Source organism: Eptatretus burgeri, chromosome 10 (assembly GCF_056783735.1).
Source record: "Eptatretus burgeri isolate ZD-2024b chromosome 10, Ebu_testis_v1, whole genome shotgun sequence".
NCBI lineage: Eukaryota > Metazoa > Chordata > Myxini > Myxiniformes > Myxinidae > Eptatretus > Eptatretus burgeri.
The window spans coordinates 106,555,136-106,570,334 of record NC_140970.1 but is presented as its reverse complement, the minus strand read 5'-3'; the positions used below and the strand labels follow the sequence as shown (position 1 = coordinate 106,570,334).

At 46.6% G+C, this 15,199-nt stretch overlaps 1 protein-coding gene across 6 annotated transcripts in view; it reads right to left on the bottom strand.

Moving 5' to 3' along the window:
- Window positions 1-4,304, bottom strand: part of LOC147019378 (DNA-directed RNA polymerases I and III subunit RPAC2-like) — a 220,622-nt gene extending 216,318 nt beyond the window's left edge. For all 6 annotated transcript variants that reach the window (XM_085899865.1, XM_085899866.1, XM_085899863.1 and 3 more), the window contains exon 1: window positions 4,147-4,304. In XM_085899865.1, coding sequence (XP_085755991.1) covers window positions 4,147-4,188 — 42 coding nt within the window. In that variant the 5' untranslated portion in view covers window positions 4,189-4,304. The remainder of the gene's footprint in view (window positions 1-4,146) is intronic.
- Window positions 4,305-15,199: the final 10,895 nt, after the last annotated feature.

Sequence of the window (15,199 nt, the reverse complement as noted above, 5' to 3'; positions counted from 1 at the left end):
AAAATCCTCAATTGCCAAGCGCCCAGTGTTGAAGTTATTTGACCCCGCAAAGCAAGCAATCCTTCAAACTGATGCATCTTCAGCTGGGTTAGGCACGTGCCTACTGTAGGATGGGCATTCTGTAGCATATGCCGCTCGGTCTCTAACACCTGTTGAACAGAACTACGCCCAGATAGAGAAGGAGCTTCTTGGAATCGTATTCGGGGCAGAGCGTTTTCATCAGTACATCTACGAGGTTGACACGACTGTACATACTAATCACAAGCCACTGGTGGCTATCATCAAGAAGCTACTGCACCTGCTCTCACCCAGATTTCAGCTCATGATGCTTCGCCTTCTCTGATACATTGTGTCAGTGCAGTACGTCCCAGGAAAGTATCTATACATCACAGATACACTCTCCAGAGCACCATCTAGCTTGCCACTACACGATCAGACGCTGGAAGACAACATACACCTTCGCGTACATCAATTGGTCACTGAGCTTCCAGTCAGGACTGGCAGAATGAAGGGACTACAATGGAAGACATCACTAGATCCAGCGCTTTAACAGCTCAGCACTACCATCACACAAGGCTGGCCTGCGCATCGAGCCAGAGTGTCTCTGATGGTAAAAACCCTTCTGGCCGGTTTGGGAGAACATCCATCAGTCTGAAGGATTGCTGTTCTGTGGCGAGCGGATCATCGTTCCAGCCGCAATGGGACAGGATATGCTGGCTCCATTTCACGAAAGGCATCTAGGAGCGGGAAAGTGCAAGACACAGGCTAGACCTATTTTGTACTGGCCAGGTATGTCAATAGAGATAGAATCATGTGTTGCTGAGTGTGGGGTCTGTGCCAGATTTTGGCCTACCAATCAGAAAGAGCCACTCATCCCACACAGCGTCCCTGATCGCCCATGGCAGAAGCTGGATGCCGATATATTTCACTTCGGTGGAAAAGACGATCGCATCCTGGTGGATTACTTCTCAAAATTTCCTTGCGTCACAGCTAAATGGGCTTACGGCTACCGCGGTCATCTCAGCAATGAAAGCGAACTTTTCCCGCCATGGCATACCGGAAGAGGTATTCGCCAACAATGTTCCCATTGGTAGTGCAGGAATTAAGGGCTTTGGACACGTGTCTACAATTAAGGACATAATGTTCACAACCTTGTCCCCAACATGTCCACAATTCAACAGTCAAGCTGAGTGTGTGATTCAGACAATGAAACAGACTTTGCGAAAGGCACATGAAGACGGTACTTCAACTAGCAATCAACTAGAAGACCTTCAACTAGAAGACCTTCAACTAGCAATCCTTGCCGAGCGCAACTCTCTTATTAGCAGAATTACACTCTCTCCAGCTCAACTCTTGATGAATAGGAGGCCAAGGGATAAATTACCTGTTTACAGTAAAAGCCTCCAGGCAGGTGTCATATCAGATGCTTGTCAGCAGCTCGGGGACCGTCAGAGGCAGCACACCAAATTCTATGATAGAGGGGCGAAACCTCTTATGGAGGGAGCTCCAAGTAGGTGATATTGCCCACGTCAAGACCAGACAGGGCTGGGTACCTGTCGTCGTATCGAGCAAACTTTCTGCACCACGATCGTACCTAGTTACCACGGCCAACGGTAGATTCTACCGCCACAACAGGCGACACCGACGGAAATCTCCATCTGAGCCAGTGACCATTCTCCCACTTCCGGATGTTGAAGAATTAAACATTCCTCTCGAGGAAGCTCAGGGCACCGTGGACATGGCACCAACAACACCTTCAAGTGCTAAGAACTCCCAATTTCCTCAACCTCATAGCCGCAGATCACAGCGTGCCAGGGCCTTGCCTCAAAGGCTGAAGGATTACGTTCTATCATAATCATATAGCGTGGCTTTTGAGTATTCGTTAGCCAGTTATAAAGTTTGTTTTTACTATTTTTATGGAACATAAACTTGCTTTTGCTATTTTCAGTCTTTCTCTTCATACTAAAAGGGGAGATGTAATGATATTGTGAATTATATGCTTGTTTGATTGGCTGTTTTCCCCTGGCCTGCATGTGAGTGTGCATGCGCCAATAAATCCGGCAGTTGGTCCATGCAAGGTGATCTCATCATGTCCGTCATCATTGCACCACCTCCACACTCTTCCTTATCCTCCCATCCAGAATCCTCTCCAGTAACTTCATTACATGACGTAGGAGCGCAGTCCTCCCGCACTTCCCTGGATCTTGAACATCGCCCTTCCCCTTCCGTATTGGCACAATTACTCCTGTCCTCCAATCCATTGGAATTGAACCCTCTCTCAAACATATATTCAACAGCCTCTTCATCCAACTGACTCCGACTTTGTCCGCTGCAATTAGCATCTCTGTCCACACCTCATCAATGCCTGGTGCTCTTACCTTCTTCATCCTTTTCAATGCCGTCTGCAATTCCTCCTGTGTGATCTCCACCAACTCCACATAACACAGTAGCTCCAGCTCACCATCGATTCATTCCCGGTTCAACAGCTCTTTGAAATACCCTTCCCATACCTTCAATACTACCCCCCCTCTCTCTGTCACTAGCCTCCCACCACCATCCTTGATCACTGCCCACCCCATCCCCCTTTCATGCCCTTCCCATCCTCAGCCGTGCCACGAGGCAATTTATACATCATCTTCCTCCCACCATCCTCTTCCAACTTGTTGTACACCTCCTCTTCCTTGTCATTCCTCACCCTATCCACCACTCTACTTGCCGCTTTCTTCTTCTGCCCATACATGTGCAACATTCCTGCATCCGGCTGCCTCTCTCATCCTTGATCTTCTCGATCCTTTTCCAAACCTCCTCCTTTTCACCAACTGCCATCGCTACCTCCTTCGTCCACCATACCTGGTTTCTATCCCTAGAGTAGACGATGCACCCTTTCCTGACATCGTCCACATAAACTCCTGCAATTCCCCTCAACGGCTCTCTATATTTCTACCACTCCTCCTCCAAACCTTCCGCTTCTTCACCAAGTTATTCATACCGAGCCCTCAACCTCTCCTTGTACTCTACGAGAACGTTTCCCTTACACTTCCCCCACCTCATAATCTTCTAACGCCTGCTCTTAACCTCCCTCCTTTTCTTCATTTGTGCCACAAACACCACAAGCTTGTGCTCTCTCCCACCACTACCTTACCACCACCAAATCCATTTCTGTCCTGTGTTGTCCACTCCTATCGGTAATCTTGCAGCTTCCCCGCTTTTGAAAGAATGAACCATCGATGGCCAGTTCATTCCTCACCACCAGCTCCACCAGCTCTCGACCCTCTCTATTCATCGTTGCCCACCCAAATTTATCAACACATTCCTCTTCGCCCGGCTCTGCTACTCCCACGCGTGTGTTAAAATCCCCTGCAATACACAACACCTGCAGCTCAACCATTCCCACAATCCTCTCCAGTGCATCCCTGAATTCCTGCTTCTCCACCCCAGTCCTTCCCTTCTGTGGCCCATATACTGACATAACACAAACCATTTCTCTCTGTACCACCAACCATGTCATAACTATCCGTCCCTCCCATCCTTCCACTCTGACCACCTGCTTGCTGATCTCCTCCAACACTATTATTCCCACACCATTACTCCTTCCATCCCCACACATGTGCAACAGCTTGTATCCTCCAACCAACGTCCTCGCCCTGTCATCTTTCCATCTGGTGACACACACACACACACACACACACACACACACACACACACACACACACACACACACACACACACACACATATACACACACATATACACACACACACACACACACACACACCTACTCCTACTCCTACACACACACACCTACTCCTACACCTACACACACCTACTCCTACATTAAGTTAACCGATTTATTTAATTAACGTGGTGTTAGCAGCCGCATGATGAGCAAAATAGTCTCTACCTTTATCCAAATATATATATATATATATATATATATATATATATATATATATATATATATATATATATATATATATCTTTATATAATCTCAGGTAATATTTTGTTGAGTAAACTAAGCTCAGGGTAAACTGTACTATCCTTGAATATCCGTTGGTAACGAAAATATTAACCTTACACATTCTCTCGTTGAGCAGATGTAAAATGACTCCTTTTACGCAGAAATATGAATGAAAACCTGAACCCACCACTTCTAATGATCGCTTGTCTTCAGCATCCTCCGCCGCCATTGCTCACACTCCGCACATGGTGGCGGCGGAGATCGTCAACAACCGTCGAATTCTTCTTTTCGATAAATTTTTGTTGAAAGTAAAACAACTACAATTCCAACTGATAATCGATTTTATCCACAAAATTCTGATCACGAGTTCGAAACAATACGTAAATATTTCACATTTCACGTAAAAACAGAACCTGACGCATACTGTGTCGACATGGCCGCCATACGTTGCACCAGATTACAATGAAAAACGCGGTCGGTCAATACAACAAATGACAACGTGACGTCATTTCCTTTCCTCGGCCCAACAGTTATTAAACGGTGTATTGGTAATGTGCACGGGTCGGAGCAGGAATCAAGGTACCGAACGGTGTCTGCAAGAGAAGCAATTTTTTCATATTAATTTTGTGCAAGGTGTGCAGTATTTAAATATATAATTTAATTGACGGCAATTTGTGCCGTCGAGCCCGTGGCCATGTTGGAGTACTGTGCAAGTGGAGGAACGTCCTTCTGTCCATCCTTCTTTCTCTCTTTCTCGGCCAAATCTCGATTTATATATCGAGAGTACAGTAAGTTCACAACTGTAATTCGTGTCAGGAAAACGCAAAGTTTCCTTCATCATCACCAAATGATCCTTGGGAATGGTCCCAGATACCTTGGGAATGGCCCCAGAAACCTTGGGAATGGTCCCGGAAACCTTGGGAATGATCCCAGAAACCTTGGGAATGGTCCCAGAAACCTTGGGAATGGTCCCAGAAACCGTGGGAATGGTCCTGGAAACCTTGGGGATGGTTCCAGAAACCTTGGGGATGGTCCCAGAAACCTTGGGGATGGTCCCAGAAACTTTGGGGATGGTCCCAGAAACCTTGGGAATGGTCCCAGAAACCGTGGGAATGGTCCCAGAAACCTTGGGAATGGTCCCAGAAACCTTGGGGATGGTCCCGGAAACCTCGGGAATGGCCCCAGAAACCTTGGGGATTGTCCCAGAAACCTTGGGGATGGTCCCAGAAACCTTGGGAATGGTCCCAGAAACCTTGGGAATAGTCCTAGAAATCTTGCGGATGGCCCCAGAAACCTTGGGAATGGCCCCAGAAACCTTGGGAATGGCCCCAGAAACATTGGGAATGGCCCCAGAAACCTTGGGGATGGTCCCAGAAAGCTTGGGGGTGGTCCCAGAAACCTTGGGGATGGTCCCAGAAACCTTGGGAATGGTCCCAGAAACCTTGGGAATAGTCCTAGAAATCTTGCGGATGGCCCCAGAAACCTTGGGAATGGCCCCAGAAACATTGGGAATGGCCCCAGAAACCTTTGGAATGGCCCCAGAAACCTTGGGAATGGCCCCAGAAACATTGGTAATGGCCCCAGAAACCTTTGGAATGGCCCCAGAAACCTTGGGATTGGCCCCAGAAACCTTGGGAGCACATCCACATTGATTATGCCTATGCTGGGCCAGTCTTGGGCAAAATGTTTCTGGTCATTACTGATGCCTATTCTAGTTGGATGGACGAGCATCCCATGACAACAACTTAATCTAAAGCCACAATCAGTAAATTGAGAACCACATGGGTTACCCACAACTTTGGTGTCAGATAATGGGCCATCATTCACGAGGACAGAATGTCAAAAGTTTGTGGATGTCAATGGAGTCAACCCACCTCACTTCAGCTCCGTCCCATCCAGGGTCCAATGGCTTGGCTGAACGTTTAGTGCAAACATTGAAGGGGGGCGAGGGGGGTATGAAGAAGCTCAAACAGGGTATTATTGAGTTGAAAGTGGCTCGACTCCTTTTCAAATACCGTATAACACCCCACTCAACCACTAGGCGAGCTCCATCAGAGCTTTTGATGGGAAGGTAGCTGAAGACCCATCTTGACCTATTACAGCCAGATGAGTCTGAAAAGGTTCGCAGAGCACAAGTGAAGCAGAAGTCCTGGCATGACAGACACACCAAGATGAGACTTTTTAGGGTGGGAGATCGTGTCTATGTGACTATATGCTCAATTTTGGAAGTGGTAATCGCTGGCTGGGAGGAAATATTAGAGAGAAATTTGGTTCTTCCCTCATTGTGAAACTCTTGGATGGCCGGAATGTGAGGAGACACGTGGATCACGTGAGACTGTCAACCGGTGATTTATCTGGTCCATCTGAACCATCCGTCGAGGCCAACACATGGGATAGACCTGCAAACATCATTCCAGAGGGCAACACTCCAGAAGGCTCTTGCAAAGAACCTTTTCAGGTTCCGACTGCTGTGGAGGAATGTGAACCACCTCCAGTACCTCCGGTAGCACCATTGGAAGAGTGGGTACTCCGGTGCTCTTCCCACCTCAAAAGACCTCCTAATCGTATGGACTTGTGAATAGAGTGCACACGAGTTAACTTGGAATTAACTTTCATCGATTTCAATGTTTTTACTGTTACTCATAATGTTTGGTATTTCTGTTGTTGAAGGCAAACTGCTATGGTATGGAAAGTGGTTCAGGGTTCATCGTATTTTCTTGTAACTTTGATGATTTATGTGGAATTGCTACATGGGGTGTGCCTTAAGTTATGAGTGTATTTTGATGAATGGTAGGTTTGCCAGTTTCAGCTTAAAAAGGGAGGAGTATGGCATACATCCCCTATCAGCATCGGTGGTACTTCTGAGTGATATATGAGGTCCGTCTAAAAAGTAACGTGATATACGGCTGACTGAGCCTGCTGTATGCTCCACTTACACAACTTGAATGAACGGGTTGCGTCACAGTCTTTCGCAACATTCCAGCAATATATATGATTAGTGATGGTTGACTGCGCTCATTGGGTGAGTTTTTTTTACAGGTCGTGCTTTACACGTTGTCTCGTCTGAGTCGTCGCGCTACGAGTCGTGAGCAGAGAGCCAATCTAAAGTTTCTTGCCAAGATTGGCAAAAGACCTTCTGAATCCTTCGCAATGCTGCAGCAAGTCTACGGGGAAGAAACGATGTCACGTACACGTACATTTGAATGGCACAAGAGGTTCAAAGAGGGACGGGAGTAGGTTGAAGACTATCCACCATCTGGAAGACCTTCAACGAGCAGAACGGCGGACAACATCGAGTGTGTGAAGCAGATGGTGTGGGCAGATCGTCGACTCATGGTGCGGATGATTGCTGAGAAACTTTCCATCAACGAGGACACTTTCTGGCGCATCATCACTGAAAATCTCGAAATGCGCAAGGAGTGCGCAAACATGGTCCCCAAGCTGTTGTCCGAGGACCAGAAACAGTAAAGAGTCACTGTCTGTCAAGACATTATCGAGCGCCTCGAGGACGATCCAGACCTGCTCGGGAGTCATTACTGGCGATGAATCGTGGATATTCAAATACGATCCTGAGACCAAACGGCAGAGTCATCAATGGAATCGAGATCAAGATCACCAAGATCAAAGAAAGCAAGAATGTCGAAGTCGAAGGTCAAGGTGATGCTCATCGCATTTTTTGACATGAAGGGCATCATCCACTTGGAGTTTCTACCACAGGGTCAAACAGTGAATCAATACGTGTACAAGGAGATCCTCCGGCACCTCATGAGATCAGCCCGGGACAAGAGGAGGGATCTGTGGGAGAACAACGCCTGGGTGCTCCACCATGACAATGCCCCTGCTCACATTGCCCTGAGCATCCGACAGTTTCTGGCGGAGACGAACGTGCCAACTCTGGAGCAACACCCATATTCGCCAGACTTGGCTTGGCTCCCTTTGTGATTTTTTTTTCCTATTCCCCAAGCTCAAGGGGGTCATCAAGGGGACCCGATTTCCTGATGTGGAGGCCATTAAAAAAGCCATAATGACAGAGCTCCAGAGGATTCCAGAAGAAGCCTTCCAGATGTGCATCGAAGCGTGGAAGAAGAGGATGGACAAATGTGTGAGACTGGAGGGAAACTATTTTGAAGGGGACAAGCTGTGATTTCAATGTACTGTTTTGGAATAAAATTTCTGTAAAGTCTGTCCCTTTACTTTTTAGAAGGACCTCGTATTACAGGAGCCACTGGGATTACAGGTGTCCTGGGTCAAAACTAAGATCCAGACTTTGAATGAAATTTTGGATGGCGCTATCCTGTCTGTTCCTGTTTGTGGTGAGGATGTTGAGGTCACAGAAAGATTCACTTACCATGGCAGTGATATTCATGTCTCTGCTGGCTGTGAGCCAGAGGTCAACAGACCTCTTGGTCGGGCCTGGGGAGTCATGGATTCACTGGATCATAGGGTGTGGCGCTGTTGGTACCTCTGCTGGAGGATGAAAGTCAAAGTCTTCAGGTCCTTGGTGCTTCCATTCTTTCTCTATGGATGTGAGACTGGACTCTGACCAGGGATCTGAGAAGGAGAATTAATTTTTTTGGTACCAGGTCTCTTCGGAGAATCCTTGACTATCACTGGTTGGACTTTGCGTCCAACGAGCGGTTGCTGAGAGCTACTCAAATGAGATTTGTTACCTGCATAGTCTGTGAGCATCAGCTGCGGCTGTATGGACATGTGGCTCGTTTTCCTGGCGCTGATCCTGCTCACCAGATTCTCTCAGCGAGGGAGCCTCATGATTGGAGGAGGCGAATGGGCTGACCACGTGCCTCGTGGTTGCAGCAGGTTGATCGGCATCTCAAGGAGATGGGGATGGGCCAGGCATCTGACTGGAGAATGGCCAGACGGAGGCCCCTGGAGTACCGGCAGAAAGTGGACACAGCAAGGCGCTGCTCCGGCACATGCTCCCATACCTGACCTGACCTCTTTCACACACACACACAGACACACACACACACACACACACACACACACACACTCATTAGTCTATGGGTTTTTTGCACACTCACGCTTTCATGACCATATTGGAGCAGAGTACTAGTGAGGAACATCGATTCAAGATCGATATAGAACGTAAGTGTTATTGATTAGCCCATCCTCCCGCACAGCAAGACATGGGGTTTTGTGCACACACATCACCCCACTGCCATATTGGAGTACAGTACAAGTGGAGGAACGTCCGTTCATGTTTTTTTTTTGTATACCTTGTCGAGGCTCGTGTGAGATCAAACACACAACGCACATCAAGGGGGGCATGAGGCAAGAGGGGCGGGAGTGGGAAGGACAAAACAGTGGGGAATAGAGGCATTAGGAGGGAGGGTATGGAGGGGGAACATACACCAGAAACAGATTTGATTCGACGACACCAGGATTTTGAGGAGGGAGAGAGGTTTGAGAGTCAGACTTGAGATGAGAAAGATGTTGTTTTCTGGCTCTCCTGAGGGTAGATTCACACTTGTTCCGAGCTTTATGGAAGGAACTGAGATTGCCCTCAGTTCGGTTTGCTTTCCATGAGGCAAAGGCAAGTTGTTTCAGGACAACTGCCTCACCACAAGCTTCAGTAAACCAAGGGCACGAGGAAGGGTTGGACAACTGAAGACGAGAGGGGATAAATCTGTGCATGAGGGAGAGCAAGTTTCTTTGAAAGAATTCCCAGGATGAGTTGATGTTGGAGAAAGTAGTGATAGGAGAGCAGTCTATAAGTTTGATGGCTGCTTGGAGACCCTGCCAGTTGGCCTGAGTGAAATGCCAGACTCGACGGCGGTGAGGTGGTTCACTGATAACAGCCAGAGAGATGTCCACTTTGACAAGGACATGGTCAGAAGAACCGATTGGAGCGAAAGAAGAGCAGCAGATATTGTCAGGGAAATTTGTCAAAATCAGATCCAGAAGAGATGGAGTACCATTGGTTGAGATCCGGGTCGGGAAGTTGACCGATTGAGTCAGTCCAAATGAGTCGCAGAAAGCTTTTGCTGAGGTGCCATGACAGGTGAGAGAGGTACCCACACTGAGCCAACTGGCATGATGACAATTGAAGTCGCCACATATGAGGAAGAGAGAGTTTGGATGAGAAGATAGAAGTTGGTCCATGTTTTCGGATAGTGAGGTGTAGATGGAGTCATCACTGTTAGGTGGATGGTACAGTACAAATATAAACATGAGGTTGGAGTGGAGGGGAAGCCGTAGCCAGATGTATTCCTGGGGGTGTGGGGGAATGAGGGCAGTGCATGGAGAGTGAGGAATAGAGTCTTTGATGAAGAGAGCAACACCTCCACCAGGACGAGGCTCAGGTCTGTCATCCCGGAGGAGGGATTAACCGGGGAGAGATACTTGGGAGTCAGACATGTCTTGGGGAGAGGAAAGTTTCTGTTAGGCAGATTATGTCTGGTTTGCCAGTGGAAACCTGTATGGAAAGATCTGAAAGGTTTGAGCGAATGCCCCGGATATTTGAGGTCCACACTTTTAATGAAGAGGGAGGGGAGGAGGCTTTGGGTGCAGGGGGTGGGGGAGGGTAGGACAAGGGACGAGGGGGGTAGGTAAAGAGGGTTGTTGAAAGAGTGTGGGGGGTTGCAGAATACCTAGGGGAGAGGGCTGGATGAGGAGGAGAAAAGGCCTTGTGGTACTGAGGGAGAGGGGGGACAAGAGAGGGGGAAAGAAGGCAGTTGAAGATTTGAGGAGGTTGGGTGAAGAGATGGAGGTGAGAGGGCAGTGGAAGGACGCAGCTTTGTGGATGAGAGGTGGGGGCAACTTTGAGAAGGATGAGTGAGGGGGATGAATGGTGGGAGAAAGGTGAGGGCAGTGTTTTTGAGAGAGGTGAGAAGGAGGCTTGGAGGGAGAAGAGTGTGATGGTTGCTTTGAGAGTGAGGAGTGAGAGGGGTGAGTTGGCACTGAAGTTGGAAAAAAAAGAATGGTTGAGTTGGCACTAAAGTTGGAAAAAAAGAATGGTTGATGGAAAGTGAACATTCATAGCAAACTGGGGTTTTTTTCAGTTTTAGGTCAGAGATGCAATTTAACATATTTCTTGACGGATGCAATAAAGGCGAATCCAGAGAATGGAGAGAAGAAACGCTGTAACAGTTGGATTTTTTTAGGCAAGGTATGAAGGAGAGGTCAAATTGAGAGCATTCTGTTTAAATCGTTGAAGAGTAGTACATTATGATAGTAGTACAGTAAAGAGAACCACATGTGTGAAAGAGGAAGATGAAGCATTATAAGAGATCGTTTTTATTATTATTATTATTATTATTATTATTATTATTATTATTATTATTATCAATGTTTGAGAGAATTTTCAACAGATTAGGTCATGGAAGTGTTGTAGAAAAAATTGAGGAAGAATAAGAAGGAGAAGGAGAAAGATAAGAATCGAGAGTTGTGAGTGAGGAAGGAGAAAGGTTGCGTTTTTATCTTGCCAAAACGAAGTTTTTGCAAAATATGTGAGTCAGCTTGTATGTTTCATTTTTTTTTTGTCTGTAATCACGTATCGATCACTCTGCAGAGCACAGTTATCATTGGAATTTTTGTAACTTCGCATATAAGAGTCCTATAGAGGTCCCTTTCAGCGCATACAATTTTCAAGGTCAAAGGTCAAGGTCACTTTGTTGCAAATCAGGGGAGTCGACGAAACCCTTGTTTTTTGAGTAATTTTGATCGGATCGTCTTCAAACTTCATGGGAATATAGTTCATGGTCTGGCGCTCAGCTGATTAATTTTTGGTGCCGATCGGCCTTTACCTTCATGGTTAGCGCTGGAGGTCGAAAGTTTTTGACCCCAAGGTCAAATTTTGAAATCTTAGATACCATATCGAGTAATACCTCATATGAAAGCGCTTGATAAGTGCTTTCCAGATCTGTCAAAAGTTTGATGCTATGACATCATTTGCTGACGTCATGATGAAAAAACGGATTTTTCATGAAAATTTTATTTCCTCAGTTCTCATCAAAATCTCTTGATATTTCATGTACAACGGTCCTGGAGAGATACCATTAACCGTACGAAAATATAAAGGTCAAGGTCAAAAGTCAAAGTCACAAAAAGGTCAAGCATAAAGGTCGACGAAACCCTTATTTTTTGAGTAACTTTAATCGAATAAATGTCACTCATGTTCACATTTTGGCAAGACACTGGTCACCCTGGGGGTGACATTGTTTTTTTTTTTCATGTTCATTTTTTTGTTTGTTTTGTTTTTGATTTAAGATAAGAAAGAGTGATTAGTTGGGAGGGATGGGGGACGTTACGAAAGTGGGGAAGATAGAATTTGAAGGTAATGGGGAGAAAAAACAAAACACGATCGTACACCGAGGGAAACCGATAGGCCTCAAGGGTAGGCCTCAAGCGTCCGGTAAGACAAAGTACACAAAATAGCACGATTTTTGAAACAAAACCGAACTAGGAACATACAGTAACGTGTAAGTGAGAGAATAAACAGTTAAAACGGGACAGATAACGACCGGAAACTTAACTTTGAGATCGTCAGCAGAGAGCCCTGAAGGAAACCTGTCGACGCTCTAAACCCGGAACCGGAAGTCAATAAAGTTTATTGTTGGGTCGGAACCGGAAGTTTATTGTTGGGTCGGGACTCAAACACGACCGAGACAGCTTAAAGGTAAGTATGCTACCTCTGAAACACAAAACCTTTATTATGAGAACATGGAGAATAATGATTAATAAATTTATAACTTTTTCTCGCCGTTTTGGTCAACTTTATTTAAGAGTACAAAGTGGACCTAAACGGGTTTTACATTTTTTCATGCTTTCTCACTGTACTCTGTCATGGCCGAACATTCGGGGCCAAAGCGCTTGTCCAATAGCCTGGGTTTGTCTGTTGCGTTGGACAATGTCTCGGAAGCAATGCTATAACAACATAGGTTGGAGGCAACACAAACCCATACAGAATATGAATTTGCCGAATACACAATGGTCCACGAGTGAGACGATGTTTCCAACTATATTATATCCATATCCGTTGAATTATCTCATATTTACCGCAGGTTTTTACACCCTGGAAGACATAAACCATGGAAAGGTTTGGATGCTCACAACTAGTTGACATCTACCTGGATCACTGATGTGTACATTATTACGTTGTTCGAGCAAAGGTAGGCCTACAATACGTAAATGGCGCGGACTCGTGTTGGCAGAACAGATAAGCATGACGTTACACATGTTTAAACATCATGCTCATCTGGTCTGCCATTTCCTATCTGGTCCCAAAGCCTTATCTTCTATTAGCCAATTCTTCAAGAAAGACACCAACTGAACAAATAATGCTAGCAGACCGGACACCCAGCTTAACATCCATCCAAAGGTCAGCACAACGTGTGATGCAACACCCTGCCGACAAAGTACCAATTGGACAGTTTATTGTTGGGTTGGGACTCAAACACGACCGAGACAGCTTAAATGTAAGTATACTACCTCTGAAACACACAATATATATAAACACACACATTGTAAGTGTACCAGTGATAATTGGAGCAATGGGAATGATGAAGAACCTCACAATAACCCTACAAACCATCCCTGGGAATGTTACCACAAACTAACTGCAGTTGGAGGTTGTACAAAAAAAAAGAATACATTAAGTGTAGTATCAACAGATATATGCCTGATGTTGACTTTATGGTAGTCGCCAACTGGGTATCCTCCGTCGTGCAAAGTCCATCCTTGGCACACCTGAGCTCCTGATCACGTACAAAGCTTTGGTCCACAGCCTGATGGAGTACTGCTGTCCCCTCTGAGCTGGTGCTCCTGCCTCTCACCTTTCTCGGCTTCACGCTGTGGAAACCAAGGCATTTAGGATCATAAGCATCTCCCACAACGAAGCTGAGTCTTTGGGCCTCTCACTCTCTCACCGCAGGCAGGGTCGGTGGTGTTTCTGTCTTCTACCGTCTCCTCTCCGGTCTCACCCCCTCTGCTTTGTCTGCGATATGTCCCCCTCCCCCTCCCATATTCCCCTCCCCCCATATTTATGCAGAGCGCTCAAGGTCTGCCATAACCCCTTCTGGTAAAACTACCAAAATCACGAATCACTGCTCACCTTCATTCTTTCATTCCTTCCCCCCCGCCCCCCCCCCACATCTAGAATAAACTCCCACACTCTCTTCAATCCCATTCTTCGCTCCAGGTCTTCAAATCAGCTGTTCACCACTACTTCTTATCTTCTCCCATCCAAAACCATGATCTTTTCTACCCCTGTAAACCCAACCCAAACCCACCTCCTTCAAATTCCATGCCTTCCTTCCCGAAAGTTCCTTGTCATGGAAGGTCCTGAAACTCCCTGTAGTGTCCATCTCCCTGCCCCATCAGTGTTCACGTCAGAACACAGTGTTCCCTGCCCCATCCCTCTCCCTTCCACAGATCTCCTAATGTCTCTGTTCCCCACTGTTTTGTCCTTCCCTCTCCTGCCCCTCTTGTCTCCTGTCCCCCTTGTTGTGCATTGTGTGTTTGCTCTCATACAATCCTCGACAATGAATACAAAAAAATATATATATGGTTCGGGTGGTGGGCTTGGGATCCTAAGATCCCGATTTCAAATCTTGCTTGGCTGTTGAATTAATACTGGGTGGGGATGACTCAGCCTGTCATCCTTCTGAGGTCAGCAAAATGAGCACCATCTTGCTGGGATGATTGAGCCATTCAAGTGTCCCATGTCAGAGGGGTGACCTGTCCAGGATTGTGCCCAATAGCCAAGGAGATTGCTTTGTCAGCACCAATCATTGTGCTAAGGGGGGGGGGGGGTGAACTTGTTCGACCTTAGATCTGCTGACAGACTTTAAGCGCTCCTTCCCCTTTCTCCCCTCTTCACAAATCTCTGAATTATGTTTTGCACAGAAAATAAATCACACGTTGATTGGTCAGTGCCAGATGCCTTTCACATGGCCAATCCCTATTTCCAATTTGTATACAGGTCAGTCCTCTGGCACTGTAGAGCCAGAGGAGTTTCGAAGCTGGTTGATGCTATGCTTTTCTCCGTACGTATGACCAATAAATTGATTCAACCGAAGGCAGGGTCGGAGTTTTTCAACATTTTGATGATGTCCGCAGGATTGCAAGACCACACGGGCAGAGGGACTCGGGGAGGAGAGGTAACGGAGGGGTTGCGGATATGATGTGGCCATCTGAAGAAAAAGGTAAGAGACATTTGTGCACTGTGCAGCACTCCCTTTTCCTGATCCTCCAGAATGTTCCACAATCACCTTGTGTTT